The 27,466-nt window shown below is 43.8% G+C and overlaps 1 protein-coding gene across 11 annotated transcripts in view; it reads left to right on the top strand.

Moving 5' to 3' along the window:
- Positions 1–27,466, top strand: part of IKZF2 (IKAROS family zinc finger 2) — a 178,987-nt gene that overhangs the window by 115,452 nt on the left and 36,069 nt on the right. For all 11 annotated transcript variants that reach the window (XM_078680588.1, XM_078680594.1, XM_078680585.1 and 8 more), the window contains one exon: positions 6,908–7,075. In XM_078680588.1, coding sequence (XP_078536714.1) covers positions 6,908–7,075 — 168 coding nt within the window. The remainder of the gene's footprint in view (positions 1–6,907; positions 7,076–27,466) is intronic.

Here is a 27,466-nt window from a genome sequence, read left to right as displayed (position 1 = left end):
CTCTAATGAAATTATGAAGTGAAATTTCTACTGGAGGGCCTGATGTTTCATGCCATTATTCAATTATTTTATACCAATATTTTAAATTCAGTCATGGAAAATATTGCACTAAGAAGGACATGGGGTACATTTATTGAGATAAAGGCTTATTTAGAATATTCTGTAAAACTTTTTTCAAAACTAGAAGTATTTATTAAAATGGGTTGAGAAAGTGGTCATTTGTGATTGAATGAAGTGAGTTTTCATCCAGAGTAATAATGACTATAGGTTTCTACTCTCTGATATTGCCCAGAACTTTGCACATGGCTAACGGAAGAAATAATTCTTCAAGCTTTGGGCTTGGCACTTGCTCTGGCATTAACTGAACAAGCTGGATATTAGGCTAGTAGCATTATCTTTTTTAAAGTTGCTTCTTCTTAAAATATGGGCTTCTTTGAGGTGTGTATGTGTGGTTAGAACACCGATGAAAATGACATTATTAATGACATGAAGCAAGGTTTTGGTTAATCTTTACCTGTTTTATGAAATACAAACACCCTGAGATGATTTTGAGATTTTTTTTAACAGTTGTGTCAGATGAGTAGAAAATCTAAATGTTCCAGTCTAGCTCCATAGTCTATGGTGCAACGAGATTTGAATGTACTAAAGTATGCCTGGAGAGCAACATCACAGACATATAGATATTGAAGTAATATGTGGAGAAAATGTGTTCTTCATGGCCTAGACCACTCACTTTATTGAAAATTGAAAGAACCCAGCACCTACTTCAATAGTAAGAGTGTTTCATAGCTAAAGATTACGCATTCCTTAGGAGGGGTACATGAATGTAGTCGTAGGTGGTTTGCACAAAGGAGGTTGATGTCTGGAGGAAATTGACAACAACATAAATCTTGAAAAGATAAAACATAATGCAATATCAAGAAACCCTGGTTGGTATGGGTGGACGTGGCTAGCTTTCAGATCACTTGAACCATTCTGACTCTGGCTTATAATATATATCAGGGAAAATAAACTTTGGCCAACACATTTTTTTATAGAGGATTATTCATAACACTTTAATTATAGGCATCTTTGGAAATATTTAGCAAAGGCCATGAATCAAAAACACGTGTCAGATCGATAACAATTGAGGAGTTCCATCCCAATCTCGATGTCTTTTTCTCAGGGAACAAAAAACAAGCAAAACAGAACCATTATTTTGAGCCAAAGTTGCTTGAAGTAAACAATGTCTGATGGAGAGTATTCTGAAATGCAGAAATTATATTTCAGAGACTCGTATTACTTTCAAAAAGAAGACCTTTTCAAATAATACATTACATATATTTAAAAATGGGCCAATTTTCAGAATAAATAACAACCATTTCGTCGATGAAAAAAAGTTTTCTCTAATGTGCCAATGACCACTTGATCACCTCAGAAGAAATAATTTCACCTAAAGCATTTGTTCTCCAGCCACAGAGCAATCAATTAACGCAAATGCATCAAAATCTTTGGGCAACTGCTGTCCATTCCACCTACGACCACAAGACTGTATGGCATGTAGTAGTGTGCAAATAACATTTTTTAGTGGGAGAGCTTGGAAGCGAGGCTGAAAAATTGAAATGTCTTGTAATGCTTTGGCATTTTATGATTCTTGAAGCAACTGGACAAACTTTCAGAGAGGAATTTGTGAACTTCTCAAGGAAATGGCCAGCCTGCACATGGTGATTGGACTGGACATCATAAACACACTGCTTCGAAAAGTGTCCATCGCCTGATGTGTGGTGCACTTTATCTACTAAAGGAAATGAGGATGTCTGAAATAGACTTACGGACTCATGTAGAGGTTGTGGTGATGAGACATCTCCAAACAATGGTTGATGCCAAAGCAGCCTTTATATCCGTGCCCCAGGCAGAAAAACATTCTTACTTCCTCCAATCACGGGAAGAAGCTTTCAGGGACACTGTTTTTTGTTGTTTTTGGAAAACAGTGAACATGCCAGTGGGGACACCATGTCACCTTTTTCATTGGTGGGCCGGTCAGGTTTGATTCCAGTTTAATTACAGAATATCTTTAGTAAAAAATACTGTCTGACAGAAATATCATATCCTAAATAACGTTTGCAAAATGGTTTCCCCTTTAGAGTTGATAATATAAAACCTAGACTCAGCAGAACGATTTTTTGGAATCGACAACACTCAAAGTTTTCCACCAAGGCAAACATTCCAGCAATTCAATTTTACATCATTTAAATAATTAGGAAGAGCTCCAAGAGTTTTTGTTCCAAATTACATTACGTTTTGCACAAAGGCAAAGCAGATAACTCTACAATGATAGTGAAAAAGGTAAACCATTTTATTCCATTTTCACATATGGAATTAACACAGAAAACAAAATCAATTTTCTCAACCACTCTATGTGTGCCATCGTTATAATATATCCTCTCAGTAAAGCCACCATGTGCCATTTTTTTTGATGGAGGCATCAGTATACAGTGAATAAATTTGCTTGGATTTTACATCGGCACAGGGATTACGTAATGCATTCCACTGAAAGCTGTGTTCCTGGTCCTAACATAAAGTAAGAAAAGAAGTTGTGATCTGTTGAAGTATTGTTCTGTTAGCCTGTAAGTGTTTGCCTCTTAGGTAAGGCAGAACGTATTTACATTTTAACTACATGTTCTTACCCCAAGTTAAAGATTTCGCAGATTGTTGGTTATCTTGAAGAGTCAGGATTTAGGGGACTTTTCTTACTCTTGGAGGGTGCAAATGGTTCTAAGAGTGTAAAAGCCTCACTTAAGGTGTTTGAAAATTGAGGACATGTTCCAGGGACCAAACCAGTGCCATATTTATACATCTACAGGTGCTGCAGACTTGCAGTATGGCAGCCATTTTGGAGAGTCAGGGACTGTGGTCGTACAATAAAGGATAAGAAACGTATTCTGCCAAACATGGTTATTTAATTGGCAAAGAGTAGTCCCTAGAGAGAATTTCACGTGTTCTATATGTTTAATGCATTCATAACTGCAGTATAAATTGTGTGCCCAGGTGTTGTGGAATTGATTTTAAGTATTAGAGGTACAGTGGATCAATCAGCTGGACACAAAATGCTCTGAGTTTTTTAGTATCCAAGTATCTACTGCACAGAAATAAAGTCATCTGGTCTGGCAATGTGGCTGTTCTTTCTCTTTCCTGGTTTCTAATCCACTGCTCCCCACTGTACGTTAACAAAATGTATCAAAAGTCACATCTTTAAATAGTCTTTGTGTTTCTTAATCCCTGAAGTCTCAGTTCTACTACTCCTCTTTTGGCTTCCCCAGATCCAGGACGCGTTTATGGGTGTTTTCTGTGCTTAACACATTCTTAACACAATATACCACAATCAACTTCTTGTTCTCGGCCCTTTGTTGTATTTTCATCTGATTGAGAAATGACTGCATATTTAGCACTGGCTGTCTGGATGACTCACTTTCTAGCAAATTAGATGAAGCAATGTGTCAAATGATCATTTTCCTGTAAGTAGACAACTTTACCATTTCACTCCTTCTAGAGATGTGGGAATGACATACCAGCAAATAATTTTTTAGCAGTTTTTTTCATCTAGAACACTGACGTTCCTCAATCTGAGCCGGGCAGGGTCTGGAGTTCATCCTTATATATTACAGTTTTTAGATGTGCACAAGTGTGATTTACAAATTATGTTTTTCATTAGATGGTGCAGTAAGATCTTACTTTAAACACTCACTCCTGGTCAAAATCATCCTCTTTAGAGAGCCCCGTTAAATTGGAGCAACTCTCTACAAAGGAACTGTTGGACTTGGCGCTTTTTGCAGGGTCATCCCTGGACTTTTGCCTTCCTCCTGTATTTTGTCTGACCTGTTTTCGTTGGTTTTATGACCCTGGGCACTTTACAATTGCTGATCAGTGCTAACGTGCATATGCTCTCCCAATGGTAAATTGGTGTATGAATCAGTGACTCCATGATTGGATGGTTTGGTTTACTTGTCAGACCCTAGTACAGTGCACTGAGTGTGCCCAGGGCGTGTAAATCCAAATGCTGCTGGTGGGCTTGCAGCACTGGTTGTGCCACCCACAGAAGCAGCCTTGTAAAATATGTCTCAGGTCTGCCATTGCTGAGCCTGTGTGCAGTCTGGTACTGCCATGCTTAATGGGCAAGTGCACCCACTTGCCAATCCCTAAACCTTCCCTTTTCTTCATATCAGATACCCCTATGGTAGGCCCAAGGGCAGGGTGCATTGTAATTATAAGGTAGGACAAGCCCTGATGTCTGTGGTGTGCTCTAATAGTGAATTACAGCCATTTTCGATTTTCACCAATGCAAGGCTAGATGTTCCCCATAGGCCAGAATGGGCAGTTTCATTATTACATTTTATAATCCTAACTGACTCAGGGACCTAGGTAGAAATTCAAGTTTAGTATGCCTGAACTCAGAATGATAAAATACATATTTTAGTGAAGTTGGTTTTAACATTTTGTGTTTGAAAATACCACTTCTAGAAAGTAGGTATTTTCTTGTCTAACCATCCAAGCCTGCCTCTGCTAGGTTGTGTATTCCGTGTCTGGAGTTTGAGTGACAGGGGCTGCGGGATTCTAGGAGACAGGGTGAGTTAGCACAGGGGTGAATAGAGAGATCTGCAACTAGATGGGTGGGAGGAGTTGCACCTGGGACCTGAATAGGGCTATGCCTTCCCTCCACAATGCTGGCTCCACCTCCTGTGGTGCGTCCAATGTCTCTGCCCTGCACTTTGAAAAGAAAGAAGGAGACAAGTAAACAGAGTGCTCCAGAACTGACCAGAACTGATTTGGACTAGACATAAAAAGGGGATCCAGACCGCAGAGAGTTAGATCACTACTGGGAAACAAGGAGAAACTTTTGCTGAGGAGAGGAACCAGAGAGACTGAGGAGAAACTATCCCTAAGCTGAAGTGCTGCTTGGGGAATTGACCTGCAGTGGTTGCTGACTGCTAAAGAGAGGAGAGAGGAACTTTGTTTGTACTTTCATCAACTTTTGAAAGATCTCCAAGGGCTTGAGAAAGAGCTTGCCTCCTGCTGAAGACTCAGGGACAACAGACTTCAAATCACCAACCCCCCAAGAGTTCTTTGGACGTGCCTGCAGTTGTGTTGGGCTTTCTGAGGGACTGCGTGTTGCAAGGAGCTGGAAGCGCGACTCACGAGGAAGAAGCGTGTTGCTGCCGCAGCCGCTATCATTGCCTCACTGAACAAGGGTGTCGCCGCTGTAGCTGTCGCATCGCAGAAGCATCCTGCATCGCCGGAGAAAAGTGTCGCCTCCACAGCCGCTGCCGTCGCATGACTGAACTAGGATGACGCCGCTGTAGTTGTCGCATCGCATCACAGAAGCATCTCGCATCACTGGAAAAGAGTTCAGCAGCCACAGCCGCTGTCGCTGTATCACTGAACAAGGGTGTTGCTGCTGCAGTTGTCGCATCGCCTCACCGGAGTGTCACACATTCCCAGAGAAGCGTGTCGCAGGGCCTGTCACGGCTCAGAAGAATTATTGAGTCGCCGCACGGCCATCGGGCATGCACGCATTGTATCGCATCATTTAGAAGACACCATCTTTGTTTTCATCGCACCAGATTTTCATCGCATCACGGCGTTGCGAGCCGCAATGCCATGGAAGAGCAGTAAGAAACCGATGCATCATCGTCCTGCAAGTAAGGGACCAATGCATCACCTTCCCTGCAACACTTTTGTTGTATAGTGTTACGCATCTAAAGGTACATTGAATTCAAAGTGTCGCATTTTAACATCTAAAGAGAACTAAGCTAATTCCACCATTTTAAGTACAGTATTGTGGATTTTTGTCATTTATGGTCTTGTGATAAGTCTATAAAAAATACTTATTTTTGATATAAAACGTGGGTGGTGTCCATCTGTAGTGTTGTCACTTGGTTACTGTATTTGTTCACAAATGCTTTACACACTGCCTCTGAGATAAGCCTGTCTGCTCATGCCAAGCTACTAAGGGGGTGAGCAGGGGTTATTTTAGGAGTGTACCCCCTTACCTTGACTAGACACCAGGGTCCCTATTTGTCAAAGGTACCTACCTCTGCCAACTAGAGACCCCCAAATCTAACAGGAATGTTCACACCCATCCAGTCATATCAGTATGGGCACAAGAGGTTGAGCTGTTACTGGAGAGATGTATAACAGGCGGATAGCTGGGCCCCTTAAATCTAAACCTAACGCATCCTAAACAACATGCATAGCTGCAGCTTCCAACATGCTTGGAAATTAGAAGTACTCTATTTTTGACCTGGCAAAGCAACCAGCTTGTAGAAGAGAGCATGATTGACACCCCCTATCAGCAGTGTTCCCCCTTGATGGGATTCCATAAAGCACCTGATACACATTCCCTAATGTACATCAAGTGCATTGAGGCCTTTATAACCTCTTTTCCCTCTAGGTTTGTAAATGAAAAATAGCGTGGTGGACATGAAATAATAATAAAAATAAATATGTCCATATAAATGTTTTCATCCTTTAACAGACTTTAACAGACTTTTTCATCTGCCCTAAACTTCTGAATGCCTTGAAGGAACTAACAATGGCCTAACCCTCGAGTACTCAGGGATAGGTAAATTGCTTGATTAATGTGACTAGCAGGTCTGTGTTTTGACTTGTCCATCCACCCATTGTTACTTTGTAATAGAAGGCGAGTGTTCTGCAAAGGACTGTGCATTTTGGAATTTTAGGACAATTATTGATAAGGCTCCTAACAAGACTCACTCTTACCCACAAAAATTAACCGATACCTTGTATTGTAGCTGTCCACTGCCTGGGGGTCATCTCAATGTATACCATTTCTCATGTCTTGTCTGTGCCTATCCAACCACTTTTGGCTGACTCACTGCCCTCTTGTTATTTCTCTCTCTCTATGTTGTAGGTGAGCGCCCGTTCCATTGCAACCAATGTGGGGCCTCCTTCACGCAGAAGGGCAACCTTCTCAGGCACATCAAGCTTCATTCGGGGGAGAAGCCCTTCAAGTGTCCCTTCTGCAGTTACGCCTGCCGGAGGCGGGACGCACTGACCGGCCATCTCAGGACGCACTCAGGTGAGTCTACCCATTGCCAGGAGTGGTTTAGTGACAGCCGCAAAATGAACTCCCTTAATGCTACTTTGCCTGTGGCCTCTGCTTCTCCTTCCAACCTTCTGATCTTAACAGGACTGATCCGGCTATTTATTAGTTACTCTGTGTTTTTGAAAAGTAGCCAAAACATGGAGCTGCCATCAAAATCCCATTAATACATTTTGAAAGGCCAGAACATGTCTAAATGCTGTGAGGTTACTTGGATTTCCAGACCTGTGTCTAATTTCAGATATCTATCCATATCATGCTTCTAAACACTAAACAAAGCCTTCCTGATGTTCAGTCAGATGACTTTTCTCCTGTGTGTGTTCGGTGTCCTTTGGAATTCATTCACTGTTTAGTCTTCACCACTGCTAGAGGAAGATGAAAAAAATATGTTTTCGTGCCAAAATCATAGGGATAGCAGAAGTAATATCCAATGTCCTTTGACCCTAATAAATCAGAGAAAGTGAGCACATGAACTTTGAACGCGTGATACAATAACATACTTAACAACAATGATTAAAAACGTTAGGCAGCAGCATAATAAATCGAGATGAACAGAAGGGTCAACTCCCTAGCTACTAAAACTATGAATGATCAAGTGCTAACCACCTACCATCATTTATAATAGTTCACAGGGTTGCAAAACAGTCCACTCAGTTGTATACAACAGCACAAGTATAACAGTTGCGGCTTGTAACTACCCCAAGATGACATACTTGTGTCATTCACTTCAGAAGCACTGTTACACTGGAGGAATGATTGCCAGTTATTCTGTGACTTTTTAATGGAGAATATAAATGTCCGGCTTATGTCTCTCTGTAGATGCTGCTCTTTAGGGTACACATGTTTACATTCATGAGTCTGTGGAAAAGTCAGCCCATAACACACCTGATGCCCAGGCTGCTGGCGCAGGACGCCTCTTAGTTCCCATCTTGAACAATTACCAAATAAAGAGACGGGCGCTGGAAGCAGGAAAACAAGAACAGAGTTTTATTTCTCATGAGGAGAGCCTGTCATTTCGGACACTCGCATAGTCTCTTCAGGAGGTGCTCTAACAAGTTTCTCTGAGGCTTCGTCTTTTATACACATGTTTATGATGCACAAAACATTCCTTATTTCAATAAAGACGCTTTGAAGTAGGAAGAAGCATGCTTGGAATCCCAGCTTCAGGCCTATTCCCATACCAGTCGATCAGATGTCATTCTCCCCTCCTGAATGTAACAAGAGATTGTGATCTCTCAGCCGGACATTCCTACAGGACATGAGGGCAGGAGGGGATGATCAAATCAAAGGTTGGGCAGGCGATAAGATCGGGCACTTCGGCTGGTGTATCACGGTTTTGTTATGCTGGGCAGGAAAAGGGGGGGTGTACATTCACGAGGCTTGGTCTTAGGACTTGGGACCGGGTCGAGAGGCCAAGTGCAGCCGGGGGGGGGGGTCGTCAGCTGAGGGGAAGGGTGTTCTCAGGAGGAAATGGGGGGTGTGGGTCAAGCAGGAGGGTTACTTCTAGAGCAGGGTCACGCAGAGGGAGAGGGTCTTGTGGCCGATGCATGAGCAGTGCGCGCGGGGAGGGGTGCCGGGAACAAATGGGCAGAGAGGCCATGGTGCCTAAAATGGCTGTCGTGTACGTGTGTGCATGGGTCTATGCTGGCGGGATAATACAGTCAGAGTTTAGCGATATCCGTTCTGCTTACAACAAGGGGTACAGTGAACACAAATGAACGCCGCTTATGTGCATATACATTGCCATTTTCAACAGTCGCCGCTTTTTTACATAAGCTAGTTCATTTCTATACAGTCGATACGATTGGCGGAATGCGGTACATGTGATTTTACATTTGTTGGGTTATTCATACAAGTCTAGAGATCGGCATAATACTTAGTCGGGGTCAATCAAGGAAAAGGTTCCGACACATTATAGAATCAGGTTCTGACTTTCTCTCCGGTGACATCAACATACAGTAAAAAGTGCTCTGATACCTTCGGGTCTTGTCAGTGCTATAAGAGACTTTTGGAAACTAAATACATGAGTGACCGATGAAACATTTTTGAAAGCAATACAAAATGGTTGAGGGAGGAATTCAGTTTGATACAAGCAATTAGTCAAGGGGTGGGTAGAAAGTTCAGGAAGGGGGGGTCTTTGTCACAGTGTCTTTTTAACAGAGTCCGTTTTCTTTCGTTGGCGCTGTTGAGCACCGGCGGTGGAGCTATAGGTCCAGCTCGGATTCATCCTTACGCGTTGCAGGGTGCGATCAGTCCTCTGCTGTTAGATCACAGTCCTGTTTCCTAACTGATCTTCTTAGGGGTGCCTCATGCTGGGCACCTGCGTGTCTTTCTTCTTCCGTGGCAAAACCTTATTCTATCTAAATGTTGCTCTTCTTTTCTGAGTCAAAAGTTATGCGAAAAGGGTGATGTTGTTGAATAATCGAGGGAAGAGAGGGCGGAGTGGGATCAGATCTTTGAACACACCAAGGGACCAAAGGAACAAAGGATGACGAGCAGGCAGGCCCATCAGTCGGGCTCAAAAGGGACGGGGACTTCAGGCACGAGTGGGTCAGCAAATCAAGGGCTTCAAGGCAGCCCTTCATTCCTTCATCTGCCGAGCTTGAGAGTGGTGCCTCGTCCTGCGTCTCGTTGCTCTGCGACTCCACCTTTGGTTGCGGTCACACGTGCTTCATGATCTGTGGCCAGGCTGTGCGTCACATCCAGCTCCTCTCCTCCGGTGATTGTATCTTTGAATGGGTACAAAACAAGTTTTAGAAAAACTGGCAGGAGAAGACATTTATACATCTCAATTCCGTCCCCAATCCTAAGTAGGTGGGGGATAGGTTCATCGGTCACAGTCAGAAGTCATCACTTATGGAGTATGTAGGAGGGCATTTCCACTGAATTCGTAAGCCTATTTGGCGTTCATTCGTGACGTACGTGGACAGAAATCGGACTCCCATTGACAGTGTATTCTATCAAACTTGAAATCGAGTCCTTAGGTAGAGACTCGCCCTTTTTTCTAACCCAAGTACTGACAATCTTACATTTCCCTTCGGGGTCGGCTAACTCTTGCAAGCAGGGGTTATCATCATGAGGGGGGGGCAGAGGTTAAACATGCTTTTCTTGGGGAGCGACGGCTAATCAAGGTCATCAATTACGCTTCGGGGATAGCTGATATGGAGCTGGGGTCAATCGAGGACGCTTTGGACGCTTTGGACAGGGAGCTGGGGTCAATCGAGGGAAGCGAGGACGCTTTGGACATCCGCACTTAAGTGCAGAGGGGTGAGGCAATTTGGGCATTGGGGATTGCATTTCTAACGAACTGAAAAACAGAAGACCATTGACGTTATAGTCCCCCTATAAAAAGGCCAGATTAGGGGACATCAGTCGTCTTACCTGTCCTTTCTTTCATTACCAACTCGGGTTCTATCGTTTCGCAGAAAGGAGAGGTAGTAATATGGCAAGTTACAATCGTTTTAGTTTCTGTCAATTTTGCCGAACACCTTTGTGTTCGAAGAGACCCAATTAGGTTTGTGCCGGTGGGGCACAACGTTACCATACAAGGGAGGAGGGAACAGGGGGATCCTCAGAGAGAGAGAGAGAGAGAGAGAGAGAGAGAGAGAGAGAGAGAGAGTGAGAGAGAGAGAGAGAGAGAGAGAGAGAGAGAGAGAGAGAGAGAGCGAGAGAGAGAGAGAGAGTCCGCACTCTAAACGAACCATTCGGTACACGTATGACATGGAGGGAGAGGGAGAGAGAGAGAGAGAGAGAGAGAGAGAGAGAGAAACGTGTACAATAATGGGCCATTCAGTGCGCACACAACACAGAACAGCAGGGGTCAAGTAATACGGAAACACAGGCAGAGGGACGACGTAGACCCATACATTACGTGCACACAAACTCAGGCGGGGGAGACAGTACATGTATTATGTACAAAAATCTAAGACAAAACATAGAACAGTGACTGGTATTATATACAAAAATCCAAGACAAAACATAGAACAGTTATTGGCCAAAATGATCTCTTCCTGTACGCTGCGCATCCTTAGCATCCTAAGCTCTTTTTACCTTTTTCTTCTCTTTTATCGTCGGCTGCCTTCACCGGTGGCTTTAGTTATATACACTTATATGCCTTCGGCAATTGGTCAAGAACTAACCTGGTCGGGCTAGGATGTTTCCAGGCTGAGGCAACTGTGGGTGTCAGTTGTGAGAACAATGGGGCAGCTTTGAGTTTCATGTCTATGAGGGTGCGAAAGAAGGTAGTAGATTTTAAACACTGGCAACATTCCTAGTCCTCCAAACGGAGGGTACTTGGGTAAACCTCGCCTCTGAATATTCCTTAAACTTTCCCTATTTAGTTAAACGTAGGAATTCATTCATTAGTGCACGTCATTCCTGGTTGTATTATTCGGGGTGCCAAGCGAAGTCATATTTCGTAGTTTCCGCTTCAGTCTGTCCTCCCAAGCGCTAAGTTCAGGGAGAGAAATAGCCATTGTTCGCTCGTCGTGTGTAGGTACCATAATCGAACCCCTTTTTCCCATCTTTGTCCACTAGATCACCATTTTCCTTTTTGTTCTTTAGTCGACGTTCCGATGTGACCTGCAGAAAGAGGGAAAAAGAAGGGGGTGGGGGCAGCATTTTAAAAACACATCAGCGCGCATAAACTCGAAAAGGATTTTACTTACTACATACTCGGGCTATCTCCACTGGACGCAGTCCCTGCCAACTTGGCGTTTAAGCCCAGGTGGACCATTTAGTGTGGGAGAGATGATTATCGGAAGCCTATGGATAGCATAGGTCGCCCAAGTGTGGTATTACGGATCGTGTGCAGGGGGGGGGTCAGAACAAAGGGCAGTCGGTGCAACGTGGGGGGGGGGGGCGAGCTCGTGCTCTCCTTTGAGGAAAAGTGATAACCTACAGTGGCACGGGGTCGTTTGTCGTTCGTACCAGGGGGGGGTTAGGTGGCACTCCTTTGGGGCGACTTAGGGGCATTTTTGAAACAACTTTCCTGATACAGGTAGCATATAAAGTATAGGCTAAATACCAGGATCTTTAGCGGTTGCTTTAGGCTGTACAAAAATGCAAAACACATACAACAAAAACCTGGACCGTTCATATTTGCAATATTTCTGCGTACTATACTTTTTAACCCTTAACTAATCGAGCTGAGCCATTTCACCTGTAATTTAGTTATATCGGAAATAGTGGTCATTTATTCGAAACTTACCAATTTACACGTGACAACTACGTTTGCTTTTTCCAAAAAATCTTTAATAGAAATGTCGGTGCATAAATACGGGCCTACAACCCCGTGGGCCGGCCAGAACTGTACATGTGGGGATACTTATTAGTGGAAAACCTAATGGAGTCGGTGGTCGTTGATTTCATAATAAAAAGTGCGACAGGTGCAATAAAAGCATATCGAAACTTCAGTGTGAGCGAGTATCATAAGTGTTGAAATTCGAACTTTCAATAATCATGATGCGCCAAACTTAACAACAATTCATTGTCCGAATGTTCAATCAGTACCCATCTCACTTCAATTCATTGTCCGAACACATAATCAGTACCCATCCCATATCAATTCATTGTGTTTAAAAACGGCATACATATTTCATGACACCAAGGCTGAGCAATCGGGGTACAACAAGGAGTTGAAAGTTTCATTTGTACCAGCGCCATTTTAGGGGCAGCCAGGCAGATCCAGGCATAGTCAAAATCTCCACCAACTCGTGGTTGGCCTAGAGGCTCTTTCGGCAGTCCAAAAGTTCCGTTAAAGGGCAACAGAAAGGATCGGCGGTATGAACCATCAGTCAAAAAGGGGTAGGGAGGCAACAATTTTTTCTACCGGGTCATACTGGGTTTTCACCGGAACTGATCCGAACTGTAGTCTGCAGGATTTTAGTAATTCAAACTGAGGCTGGCATCAGCATGGGAGCGCCGATGTCTCGCGGCTACATTTTCATCGTTCCGCGGGCAATCATGGCAGTCATTCCCCATCGGGGGTGTCTGCAGGGGTCGGGGGCCCCCGTGGCTCTTATAGAATCTTCAAAGTCGAGGAGAACACTTATGATGGTGGGACTCATTTCTTAATCAACAAGCAACCGGGCCATCTCTCCACGCCGGGCCCGCTCCAGCAGGGTCGGCTGCCATTTTACGAGTGGGCGAACCCTCGTCGGGTGAGTGGAGCGTTGGGGGTGCCACTGGGGGCCTCCACCTGGGGAGGTGGGAGAGGCTCGTTCGCGCCGCCTCTCCCTCCCAGCGCACCCCACGCCGTTTTTCTCGGCGCTAATATTCATGATGGCCGGACCAGGCGATGAGAGGGGGGGGGGTCGGAGGCATAGGCAAGACATCCACCCCCCCGGTGGCCTGCAAGGCGCCGCTTCAGGGCCGGACGGGGAGCTTCTACCAGGCCGTGGCTGGACCAGGAGATGCGAGGGGGGGGTCGGTGGCATGAGCAAGACATCCCCCCGTGTTGTCGCAGCCATTATTGAAGAAAGAAGAGGGGACGCCCGGATCCCGTCGGCCTCAGCTCCTCTTTTGGCCCACCTTACTCGACGACCTCCGGCCGACGGCTGGCAGCAGGACCCGCCCTACACGTGCCGAAGATCTCGTCTTCCGGATGGGCGTAGCCGCGAACCTGTTGCACTTCGGGAGTTTCCAGAATGGGGGTAGGTATCTGTTGACTTGTATCTGTCTCATGTTACCGTTATTGGGGCGTGGCAGGCGGTGGGACAGACATGTTTGGAGCAGTGAGGGGTGGCGAAGCCTGGTTGCCTTGTGGCTGCCGTGATGTCAAGCTTGGCTTCTCTCACCATTTTCATGTTTCTTATTACGGACTTATTTCTTAACGTTTCTTATTTCTAGCGAAATCATGTGTTTTATCGTCAGCTATTTCTAACGTTTTCTTATTTGTAGCGAAATCAAAAACTCATCAGTGGCCTACTGATTTTGCTTTCTTATTTCTTTCTTCCCTTTTTTTTCCTAGCGTGTTTCATGCTAAAGTTTCTGTTAACAGGATACGGTTATTACTTCGTTATTGTTGCATATGTCCTTTTTATTAGGGGTGCCCTCTGGTCGAGCCAGATGACCTACCTCTAATAAATGGTCCGGGTGGAACTAGTTTACCAATCAGTGGGGAGTAGATAGGCCCGGGAGATTACAACGGGGGACAAAGGTCCGCATTACCTACCCTTCACTACTTGTAAAGATTTAGACAGAATATTTCTTTTCTACGTTATTTGCAAACAGAGGATACCTTAAAAAAAACTATTCCTTGAACAATAAATGTCCAGACAATCAATCAATCAATGGGGAGAAAAACAGGCATGACAGATTACAACGGGGACAAAAATCTGCATTACCTATCCTTCACTATCTGCAAAGGGGGCAGAATATTTCTATTCTTCCCTGTTTGTAGACAGGGAATATCTCAAAGAGCAATAATCGATAAAAATCGATAACAAACAATCAGTGGGGAGAAAAATAGGCATGACGGATTACAATAGGGGACAAACGTCTGCATTACCTATCCTTAACTATTTGCAAAGAGAGAGGAACGTTCCTATTCATCGCTGTTTCCAAATAGAAAATGTCTCAAAGAGAACCAATACTTCAAGTACAATCAATCAATCAATCAGATGGATAAAGCCATCCTACCAATCGGACGTAAAGACGTCCTACTTAACCTTACCCGGACCGGACCGTGTGGGCAATTCTTTGCCTTCCCTTTTCCAGCGCCCAATCGTTCTCTTTCTCCATGTTTTTACCGCAGCATTCCTGTGGGATTCCAGTCAGGACAGTAGGTCACTTGAGAGAGGTCCGTTCGGAATCGGTGAAGTTCATTCAATCGGCAGCCGGACGAGGGCCCTCTCAAGGCAGGTATACTCCAATCGTTTAGATGTTCACCCCATCGTCTGGACCTCTCTTACCGGACCTTATGTCGCTGATGGGCCCCACGTTGGGCGCCAATTGTGGAAAAGTCAGCCCATAACACACCTGATGCCCAGGCTGCTGGCGCAGGACGCCTCTTAGTTTCCATCTTGAACAATTACCAAATAAAGAGACGGGCGCTGGAAGCAGGAAAACAAGAACAGAGTTTTATTTCTCATGAGGAGAGCCTGTCATTTCGGACACTCGCATAGTGTCTTCAGGAGGTGCTCTAACAAGTTTCTCTGAGGCTTCGTCTTTTATACACATGTTTATGATGCACAAAACATTCCTTATTGCAATAAAGACGCTTTGAAGTAGGAAGAAGCATGCTTGGAATCCCAGCTTCAGGCCTATTCCCATACCAGTCGATCAGATGTCATTCTCCCCTCCTGAATGTAACAAGAGATTGTGATCTCTCAGCCGGACATTCCTACAGGACACGAGGGCAGGAGGGGATGATCAAATCAAAGGTTGGGCAGGCGATAAGATCGGGCACTTCGGCTGGTGTATCACGGTTTTGTTATGCTGGGCAGGAAAAGGGGGGGTGTACATTCACGAGGCTTGGTCTTAGGACTTGGGACCGGGTCGAGAGGCCAAGTGCAGCCGGGGTGGGGGGGTCGTCAGCTGAGGGGAAGGGTGTTCTCGGGAGGAAATGGGGGGTGTGGGTCAAGCAGGAGGGTTACTTCTAGAGCAGGGTCACGCAGAGGGAGAGGGTCTTGTGGCCGATGCATGAGCAGTGCGCGCAGGGAGGGGTGCCGGGAACAAATGGGCAGAGAGGCCATGGTGCCTAAAATGGCTGTCGTGTACGTGTGTGCATGGGTCTATGCTGGCGGGATAATACAGTCAGGGTTTAGCGATATCCGTTCTGCTTACAACAAGGGGTACAGTGAACACAAATGAACGCCGCTTATGTGCATATACATTGCCATTTTCAACAAGTCTGCTCATTGGAACCCACTATTCACGGTCTGTTTTCTTAGACCAGTTGGGGAATTGTCCAGTCTGTATTTGTATTTATCCATCATTCCAGAGATGTGGCCTCCAAGAAATACCCCGGGCTGCATATACGGCTGCAGCAGTGATTGGTACTGTGTCGGGACAACCTCATTTCTATTGCTGGTTACACCTCATTCACCCTAAAGTTTACTATTCGGTCAATCGAAATTATAATTTTGTTTGGTCACTTTTAAGAAATCAGATATGATAACTCTAAGATGCCAACCATTTTGGATGCTTACAGGACCATGTTGCCATTGCTTATTGATGTCCTCTGTGAAAATTCAGTGCAAGAGTTTGTACCTGTCTGTATTTAATTTCAGTCACAACTCACCTGCAAGCAGTTTTAAGTAGCTCCACATTCCTTTCATATGGTCTGCAGTATCAACGGTATAGCAGACCTCGGTAAGATGATTTGCATATCTTATAACTTTCACACTTGGCATATTAAGTTATAAATCAATCAAAAAGCAAGAGGGCCCCTCAAACCAAGGGAACAGGGCACCGCAAGAACAGTAAAGTAAAAAGCTCCCCTGCAAGAATCTATATTTACACTAATGCTTATTCAGTCTGTCACAACACTCAACGATATCACGTACCACATACAAATTCAATCTATGCCCACCTACCAACCACAAGTACCACCAGGGTATGGAAATTGCACCAGGGTTCAATATAATGTGTTCAATATTATCATTTAACTCATATCAACATTGAGCTGAAACCGGATTACATGTGACACTGTGCATAAAAAGGATAACACATCCAATAGTTTAAAAGGCCCTACACTGCTAATCCACCCAAATATGCTGCAACCCACAAATATACAAGAAATTTGCATAAGGCAAATGGGAGAACAACACAAAACAGTAGTAGTATATCTGTTAAACACCGATCCTAATGAAGCAAAGGTTTTTCATCTAAAGTCCCTCGCTGGACAGATCCTGCATGAGACATACATAAACTCATTTCGGTGGATTAGAAAATGTTCAACCACCTTCTTCAGGACAATATGAATATGTACAAGTCTCCAAGACTAGACAAATAGTGCAATATCAATTCATACCATACAAAAGGTCTTCAAGTTGGACCTCATCAGTCATTAGAAGCATGGTGAATCCAAAATATTAATTACAAAACCGGGAGGCATAACCTTCTGTGGGTCACAAATACATCCGCTTCTAGGGGTTTCATAATTTTTTAACCCAGAGGGGGCTCAATCCTCTCCCAGGCAAAAGTTCTTCATGTGAGTCCAGTGATGATAAATCTCCTGTTTCTCAAGGTTCTCTCCTGCCGGTCCTCCAATAAAAAGGTCCTTCGAAATGTTTCTGATCTCCTAATTCCTAGGAAAAGAGGATTTGGGACATATGTGTCTTGTCGTGACCTCATAGTCCCTTACATCTAATAAAACATATCCAGGTACAAAATAAACCACTGGAACAGAGAAACGACTTCCCTGGCTTTATTAAGCATGAACTTGCAATAATATGATAGATCAGCTTGAAGAAGCCTCAATTATACAGATGTCCAGTTTTTTTCTTTTTTGTTCCAGATTTCATATTCTATAACATGAACTCAGTTTGTAACTACCAGAATGAATCTACATACATTTCGAAGGAGAGATGTCCTATTACCTCTCAGTGTTAGATAAAAAATGCCACCTTCATGGTCGTGAGAGCCATTGCTCATAACATTTCCTGTGCGAACAGTAGCTGGCTGTGACATTATTATTTTGAGAAACAGCTTAAACGATCTATTAGTTTCAATGTCGGCTAAGTGGGTTTCCTAGGCAAAAACGTGCCTGTGAACGGAAGTTATCTTCACCCTTAGTGCTTACTAAGAAACAGTGCGAGCAATTACTGGCACCACACCAAACAGTGCAATCTTATTCACGAATGACTAATTCACTAAATATACATTCTGTTCCCCTGCCTTCTGTGCTTGGGGAGCAACACCTTACCTTTCTGTTTCTCTTGAATTAGTAAAGGAACATTTACTTTTGCTTCATTTTCAAATCACCCACGATGAAGTAAAACTACCTGAGCCAAATGTCACAATAATTGAAAAAAAAGAGCGAGAACCAAAAATGCCAAAACATACACCTTCTCAACGAAGAGTATGACAGGATGTTCTGAGGGAGAATCGTTGTCTTTTTCTATCCATCTCCATTTGTGTTATTGCCCATGCTGTGGGTCTAAAGATGGGTTTTTATATCATTTCATTTGTACTGGAGGTTAGCTTTTTTTTTTACTAAGAAATCCTAATGTTTGCTGATAATAGGACAAAGGCACTGTATTTTTTGTATTGTAATGGGGACTGGTGTCATGGAGAGTCCTTGAGAGGACGAGCAAGTGTTGCAGGGCAACTTCAATGTCCGTATGTTGTTTTTTTATTTTGTAATCTGTATTCATTTTTCATTCTATATTTGACACATAGTTGAAAAGGTTTTACAGCGGCCTGTGCCCGAAATATTCAAATAAATGCTTACTTTACTGCCACCTTCGAAGTACATTTTTGGTTACTGAATTCAGTAAGGCCGAATTTACACATTAGAGAGCGCGACACATTTTAGCAAGTCTGTCATATACAAATCAAGAGTCAAGTTTGAATTATATGATTACAAAACACCAGAAACTTACTTTAAGGGTAATTGAAAGATTCAAAAGTTCCAACCATTACTATCAAAATACCTAGTTGGTTAAGTCAATGAAGATACCGAAGTAAATTCTGCCCCCCGCCGCTGAAATCAGCAATTGGTTGGATGGACAGAAGAACCCGACTGACGCTGTTAAATGTCAGCATGTAGAAATCCAAGGCTGTGTTTTTTAGACATATTTTAAAATTGTATATTCAACCTCAACCAATTTTGCAGTGGCCGATGCGTTTAGTGAACATTACAGGCAGGTTGTATGTCAGCCATGTATGTATCCAGTCTTGTTCAGTCCCACAACTATGATAAAAGCCTGCATCCCCTTCGCCCCAACGAGGGTACTGCTCCGTTGCTCCCATTTAATATTACTGATCTCTGGCAGTGTGACATACATCCTATGTGTAAAGTTTAATGTTTGCCAACTTGAAGCGAGCCTTTTTAGACACTTTTGTGGTGTTGCCCTGCACCCTCCACCAGTCTCACTCTTCAATAGGTTTACCAATGTCCTTGCCGATTTATCCCTTCCGCCATCTAAAGAACCTTTACTAAGGTCAAGCAGTGCCGAATGGACACTGCAAGTGTCTCTTCCTCAATTGAGTGGAGTAGCAGCAGCCCTCAATGCATGGGAGGTTATATTTCTTTCATCTTTCATATGAACTTCACTCTCACAGCTAGAGATCTGTGCAGCAGAAAGTGACCTTGATTGAGGTTGTGATCACTAGGTCTCCAAAACTCCTTAGACTTCCACCCTTGTACAAGTCACCATCATCACTCCTCCGCCCCCCAGGATTCTTGCTGGTCTATACCCCCTCTAATCAGCCAGACAGACTTGATAGGGCTATGGTCGGTATGAAGCTCTATCCAGCAGCCCGTGGCCAGCACTTTACATTTTGGGGGGCTTGATTCCAAGGACCCTGTATTCTGGAATCCACCTCATGCTTCTTTAATTGGCTCCCTCCTGCATGTTCCTGCTTTTTCCGCTTGTGGCCTTTTTTCAGTTTTTCTTTCGCTTTCTTCTTTTTTTGTGCGTTTTACCTTCTCTTTCTCTTGCGAAATGTCCTATAAAGAACAATAAGTGCAAGTTTCCAAAAAAACTCCACCTCAAATTAAACTCAGAGACTAAGGCAACATATCCAACAACATTTCATCATGCTTTATAGTATTGGTCAAACTCTCACTCTGTATTTGTCTTGAAGTTGACTGCCCATTGTCTCCCTTGCAATGGGGGGTGCTGACTCCATCTCTTATGCTTGCTCTCTCAGTAGTGTCCAAGAACCCGACTACTCATGTCTGTGCCTTACACACAGCTTTTTCCTCTGTCATAAAATAACTGAAAACCATTCATACAGGTGACACGTAGTAAGTAGTTAAATTAGCTGCGCTATGAACCCAATATTGTCCTGCTCTGCATCCATCCACTCAGTCATTGAGCCTTACACTTTATCCCGGTTTATTATCATCAAAATGCTAATATCCACACTAGTGCCTGAAGGCTCCAAAGTAAATCCTCGGATCTTCATTGGCAACTTATGTTTTGTTTAACCTCAGAATGAAACATAAATAGGACTCCCAGTTTTCAATTTTTACAGATAAATACAGACAGAATACTATTCATTTTCTGTATTTATTTTTAAATAAGAAACATACAGAAAATAGGCCTTCTTTGGATGTTTTTTTCCACTTTCCACTGCAAATCCTGAGTGCCAGGTCAGTAGATGTGCAGATTGAGAGGTAGGGGAGATGTGAAAGACAATAGATTTCCTATATATAAGTGTTTTCAGATAACGCTCTTGCGCTGTATACTGCTGAAATCTCTTGGATATTCAAATGCCAGTGTCCTATTTGTCAGTTAAATAACTATGTAAAAATACCCATTGCAGCTACATTTATACAGAAAACACAGAGTTAAAGTGGATATCTACAGAAAAAAATAGCAAAAAATAAATATGGATACAGATGGAAATTACAAAAAAAGAAATTCCATAAAACTGGGAGCCGTAAATATCAAGTCATTGGTTCACTGGTTGCGTGTTTGCTGATTTTTTTTTAGGTATGAAAATCGAAGATGTCCTAGAGTATCAATTTAAGCGGTCTGCCTTCTGGCAGAAGTGAGTGATGCTTACTCTTTTAACCAATGATCCTCCTTTGCTGGCTTCTTCCTGTCAAAGATGCTCACTCCAGCTTACATGTGGTTCATATGTCTGCCCAACAGAATCGTTTCCTGATTTCAGTCATCCTGAAGCTTTCTGGGAGGTGAAATTGATGTGTTTATCTGAGACACACCTGGGAAATCCCCTGAGAGATAATCTTGCCTTCTGCTAAGTGTTCTATTGAGGTCATTCCCTGCCTCGGATAAGGCAACCCTGTGAGAGCTGAGCTTGTACTGCTGTGAGATTGAAGGAGAATAGCCATCCTGATGGTTGCAAATCTCTCTGTGCCTCCCATAACTGTCTTAACAAAGACACTGTGTGGCAAATGGTACAGTGGCTGTGGCAAAACTACCAGCAGAGTGTAGCTAACCCTTTTCTTTTCCTAAAATTATGCTATTACTTTCAATGATATCATCATAAAATTTGTCTATGGCTATGGAATTGCCTCTCCATTGTATTGGTCTCTGTACCTGCACCCGTTTTGATAAACATGTGCACCCACCATAACCAGGCTTTCTAAACCCGTACCTAACTTTACTGTCACTTAGAGTATGGTTCTTCCTAAGGTGTACCAGTGTCAGAATGACAGATTAGAATAGCCAACCACAACCCTGGGGAAGCACTCATTAAGTACATTGGAAGGTGAGCAAAATTGAAATGCTGTGTAGGGTGCATTAAGGCGATGGAATAACCATAAAAGAGGAATGCAGATCAAACAGTTGTACTCCATCCCCATTGAAGGTTTACACGTGGTGGGAGAACAGTGTTCTGCAGGGCCTTTGCGCCGGATTTCTATTACCTCAATGTGCACCGGCCCTCATACAAGACCAAAACAACTTCTGTGTTGGAGGATCATGGCATTGAAGTGTCGCCCATTGCACCATCCTGGAAGTTAACCCCAAGCAGTCGTGACTTCTGAAGCCCAATATGCAATCAATGATCAGTAATTGTTTTCTTTTCTGGGCACACAATTTGTAATCTAGTTCTTGACAAAGTCGCTGACTTTCAGTAGTAGAAGACACTCTACTGTCTCTCATTCCTTAATTTATGCTGGTCCAGCAATGCAAAAAGTAATGACATGCAATTAATTTTTCAGATTTGTGATTGTGCAAAGTGCTTGCCGGATTGCCTGCACTCAAACTCTCTCGGCCGTCCCACGTCTCTTTTCTCTATGCTCAAATATAGCTCACTTCATATTGCTTCTGAATGGCTACCAGATAGTAGAACGTGAGCAGAAAGGGTGGCATTTTTTACAATGAGGTAACATGCATTGACTTGGAAGTAGAGAGGTGAAGCTCTGAACGGAAAAAAATGGGCTAGAAAGAAAAGATGTGTGGGGCGATGTGCGTCCTGCATACCATCCCCTACAATAACAGATGCAGTTTCTCTGGAGGCAGGAGGATGGGGGTGTCAGTATCTGTGTCAGTGATTGGTGATGGAAGTAGGTAGATATTGCACAGGTGTCAGTTTCTGTGAGTCATTGCCCCAAGTGGAATGCAGATGTAACATCGGTGTTGGTGATGGAGGACACTGTGAGAGGAAGGAGCCTGTGGCTTTGCTGCCTCATGCAGCAGAGGATGTGAATAGAGAAGAAATCTACAACACAATACCCTAAAAGTGTGTTCATTCGTAAGCCACTCTCAATCACCATGGACTCTTTATCACGTTCAAAGTTAAGTGGGAAGTCTGAATGGACAGCCAGAAAGCAAGAAATTCCACCAAATGGTCAGTCCCTCTGAAGGGCTGGTAGGGCTGCCTCACAGTTAGTCAAATTGCAAGCAGAGCATAACACGTGGAAGAGTCCTTCCCACGTCAGAGTCACTGAATGAAAAAATCATGATTGGGGAAAAAGTCTGATGAATTATCCACATGCCCTCTAGGTACAACAACCTACCAAAGGAATATTAACAAGTTTTGATCGCTTCTTCATACCAGAGTCATACTGCTACTACGAGGATCACTTATAGTTGTTTTCGAAATATTCATAATTTCCTTTTGAGTAATTATGTGAAATTTCTTTAAAATTATGCCAAATAACACAAATTTGTGTGCAATAGAAGTTCGGCATTCAGAGCTACATTTTAGAGATCAATCTACATTTTATGCTGAGAAAAAGTGCAAAAAACACAAGCGCCGGGAACATCTGCCACTCACAATCTGGTCATTTGTGCTGCTCTGTGCTCCTACACCAGGAGTTTTATATAAATGGTCTTTAATTACGCTATGAGACGTAATCGCCGAATTTTGCAATTCAGCAGAAATTACAACAGATTCCACTGATATTATGAACATTTTCCCCAGGACTATAGGTAAAATGATTTGTAATATTTAATTTTTTTTTTTAAATTGTGATGAACCATGCATGTAACCTATGGATGCATGCAATAAATGAAAAACAGCTTTGATGTTTCTTGTCCTGCATAGGAACCATCTCTCTGGGGCATCATCTGTAACCAAATGAATGCTCTTAATTCTCTCTGATATCACTACAAGTATCCAAATTTCCTTGAAATTAATGCAACATCTCTACCATGGGGAAACACTTGATTTTTTTTTTATATCTGGGCAGATGGGTCTTTCGTCAGTCTTCAATGATACCTGAGTCTGCTCACCCAACTTCAGACTTTAGAGCACCAGTAAAAGGCTGTAAAAGGCTGAAGAGAGTCTCATGAGTGCACTAGGGTAGGTAAAATCACTTAAGCATCCCTGGTAGTTAGAGCGCTCACTGATAGTATGGTGTAATTACAGCATATCCACAGCCTCTGGTTTAAAAGTGGTATGAAAAGTCACCTGTTATTACATTTTCTGCATTAGTAGGACATTTAGCTTGTCATTGTCCACCGACCCCAGAGCGCCTAGTCCTGTGGGTTGTTGATATGAAGCACAGACCATGTCCGTGTATTATCTGGCAGGAGGTGCAGATTTTCTGATGCCGTCTATTTAACGAGTTCAGGCATTCCAGCTTTCTTTTCTGTTTATTAAAGGAGTGTCCCTGGGCCTGCCTTCAAAATGTCCTTCCTGGTTTCTGCCATCAGCCCTTTCCTTTGTCCCAGCAGTTATTCTCTCTGGCAGGGCATGTGCAGTAAGAGAGTTGGAGCCCCACGCTGTTTAGGGTAAGCTGTTGAATGTCCCTGGGGGGAGCCACCCCAAGAACAAATGCACTGCCTGTGAAGGTAAATATTAATCATTGCGGGTCTCAGACCAAAAGTCGTTTATTAATGTAATTAGACTTACTATTTCTAGTGCCTATCCCACAAACTGCATAGCCTTCTTTGCAGTAGAATGATAGGTGTCGCTGCAACTCAACTTCACTTCACATATCAACTTACACAAATACTGGTAATAGCTAGACAAGTGTTAATAGCATAATGTAACATTATAAGTTTTGGCAGAGGCCATTCTGTCAGCTGAGGAATCTAAGTATGTCGGATTGCCCCGCTGTCTTGTGACGGCCAGCCCATCATGCACACTGCAGTCCCATCAATCCAAAGGCTTTGAAAAATCCAGCGGATTGCTGGCACAGGCCTCCAGCCTGCTGCGTGAGCCTGCTCCCGCCAATTCTGGGGAAGCGTTCACAGCATGAGAGAAGCTCCAGGATTTGTTGGAGTTGCGTTCTACAAGCAGGACGGAAGTCCTTCCTTTTCCTGCTCGTGAAAAGGAGAAATACCACAGCGGGAATGTTCCAGCTACGCATTTATGGTGAGTCAAGGACCTTCGCTCCCCACCATTTATTATTGAAGCTAACTGCCACTGGCAACCACCCATGGGTTTTGATGCAAAACCTTATCTACAGTGAACTGTAGAGAGAGATTTACACCAAATCCTGTGCCTCACTGATGCAGGCGTAATGAGGAGAAATATTTGAATTTCTCCTTATTTGTCTCTCTTTCCATGTGTGCTGCATTTTTCAGCACACGTATAAAACCTTACAGCATTGTTTTTGTATAGGAAGGGACCTCTTCCTGCACAAAACCTATGCTTACCACAATGCAGACAGGGAGAAAGCTATACTTATTGGTACTGTTCACACAACACAGGGCAACAACTTTATGTGCTGCACTGCATAGCGTGATTTCTGTGTAAATCTCGGCCTAGATGTTCTCTTGCCAATGATCCAGGAACACATGGACAATAGTCTAGAAATCGATGAAAAAGGCGGGACAGAGGTAACACTGAGGAAAGTGGGTTGCAGTAGGACGCAGTGGGAGCTAGAAATATCAACTGAAGACTTAATCAGAAGCGGGTAACATATTAGGCAGGTGTGTGAGGCATGCAACTGCTAACTGCCATAGTCAGCATTGACACTTTGTTCGTCCTGGTTGTCGGCCATGTGGTTTCTGGAAATAAAAAAAGGTTTTTTTTACCAATACCTAAATATATTTAAGCAGTCTTCCAATTGGCCTAGAAGCCCATGCATGAAGCTTTTACAAAAGGTTGTTTCATCTGGCAGACAAGGTTTTTGGACCTAAAATCTATGTTTATTTTAAAAATTAGCCTGAAAATTTAGAGTGGACCCTGGTGTGTTGCGAGCACGGACACACTTAAAATCTTTCTGTGAGACTTTCTCACACCATATCTACCTCTGTCAGAGAATTGAATATTGCAAAAGCCACTTCTTTTGGTGATTGTTGCTTCAGCAGACATTCTCCAGAAGTTTCCTCCCCTCCTTCTTTCTATGATTCCGAGATCCCTAGTGCGCTACATCCTTGAGGTTTAAACACTGCATGCTCCCCATGTCATTATGAAATCTTATTCTCATCAGTAAATTAGACCGTGTTGCAGGAACCAGATTAACGTGCCAGGAAAAATCTAAAACATAAATGAAGAAAGTGCTAAACCAATGACAGGAAGAGATTCCAATTTTACATCAAATTGAAAAAAAAATACTTACCAAGAAGTCATATTCAGACAACTGTCTCCTTTCTCGCTAATGTTGCGAACCTCTTGCTCATGGGAACCAAATTACATCTAGATGTGGAATCCTGTGCCAACTCTTCAGAAAGTTGGCTGATGAGGGTTGATCCCAGAATATCAAAGGCTAAATAATGTGTGGCAAAATATAGGGCTCATTACGATGGCGGGCCTTCCGCCATCGTACTGCTGTTTTCCCCCGCCATATTATGATGGCAGGGGAATTGTAGGTAAGCATGGTGCGACGGTTCTGACAGGCCGTCCTTTTCTGACCGCCTGTCGGAACAGAAATATAGCCCAACATTACGGCGGAGCCTGCAGGCAGCGCCGTAGGGATTATGATATCCCTTGCTTCCATTTGGATTTAGGCCCTGATCTCTGTACTTGGGTAAATGTATGATATTGTTCTGCATTCTGTCCATCAACTGGTGTTTTCGCATTTGTCACCCCGAGTGGGACGGGTATGCTCAGACGTGAGTCCCGTGCTCTCCACGCCACTGGAGTCAAGCTATCCTGGCTGAAGATGGCTGATAGTCAGAAACCAGTCCTAGGATGCTTGATCCCGGTACAGGGAAGACATGGCTTGGCAGTTCGGGCTGGACTGTTCCCATGAGGCACAGGGTCAAGGCTTATTTGCATATGGTCATGTCTGAACTGGGGTGGTGTGGTGAGCAAACAAACAATGGATTTAGGCCCAGGTCACTGTACTGGGGTGAATGTATGACATTGTTCTGCATTCTGTCCATCAACTTTTGTTTTTGCATTTGTCACCCCGAGTGGGACGGGTATGCTCAGACGTAAGTCCCGTGCTCTCCACACCACTGGAGTCAAGCTATCCTGGCTGATGATGGCTGATAGTCAGAAACCGGTCCTAGGATGCTTGATTCCAGTCCAGGGAAGACGTGGCTTGGCAGTTCGGGCTGGACGGTTCCCATGAGGCACAGGGTCAAGGCTGATTTAAATATGGCCATGTCTGAACTGGGGTGGTGTGGTGAGCAAAGAAACAAAGGATTTAGGCCCAGATCTTTGTACTTGGGTGAATGTATGACATTGTTCTGCATTTTGTCCATCATCTGTTGTTTTTGCATTTGTCACCCGAGTGGGAGAGGTATGCTCAGACGTGAGTCCCGTCCTCTCCACACCACTGGAGTCAAGCTATCCTGGCTGAAGACGGCTGATAGCCAGAAACCGGTCCTAGGATGCTTGATTCCGGTCCAGGGAAGACATGGCTTGGCAGTTCGGGCTGGACTGTTCCCATGAGGCACAGGGTCAAGGCTTATTTGCATATGGTCATGTCTGAACTGGGGTGGTGTGGTGAGCAAAAAAACGATGGATTTAGGCCCAGATCTCTGTACTGGAGTGAATGTATGACATTGTTCGGCATTCTGCCCATCAAATGTTGTTTTTGCATTTGTCACCCCGAATTGGACGGGTATGCTCAGACGTGAGTCCCGTGCTCTCCACGCCACTGGAGTCAAGCTATCCTGGCTGAAGATGGCTGATAGTCAGAAACCAGTCCTAGGATGCTTCATCCCGGTACAGGGAAGACATGGTTTGGCAGTTCGGGCTGGACTGTTCCCATGAGGCACAGGGTCAAGGCTTATTTGCATATGGTCATGTCTAAACTGGGGTGGTGTGTTGAGCAAAAAAACGATGGATTTAGGCCCAGATCTCTGTACTGGGGTGAATGTATGACATTGTTCTGCATTCTGTCCATCAACTTTTGTTTTTCATTTGTTTTGTGGT

Source organism: Lissotriton helveticus, chromosome 3_1 (genome assembly GCF_964261635.1).
Source record: "Lissotriton helveticus chromosome 3_1, aLisHel1.1, whole genome shotgun sequence".
Classification (NCBI taxonomy): domain Eukaryota; kingdom Metazoa; phylum Chordata; class Amphibia; order Caudata; family Salamandridae; genus Lissotriton; species Lissotriton helveticus.
Note: the sequence above shows the minus strand (reverse complement) of the source record. Positions and strands in the feature narration are given on the sequence as shown.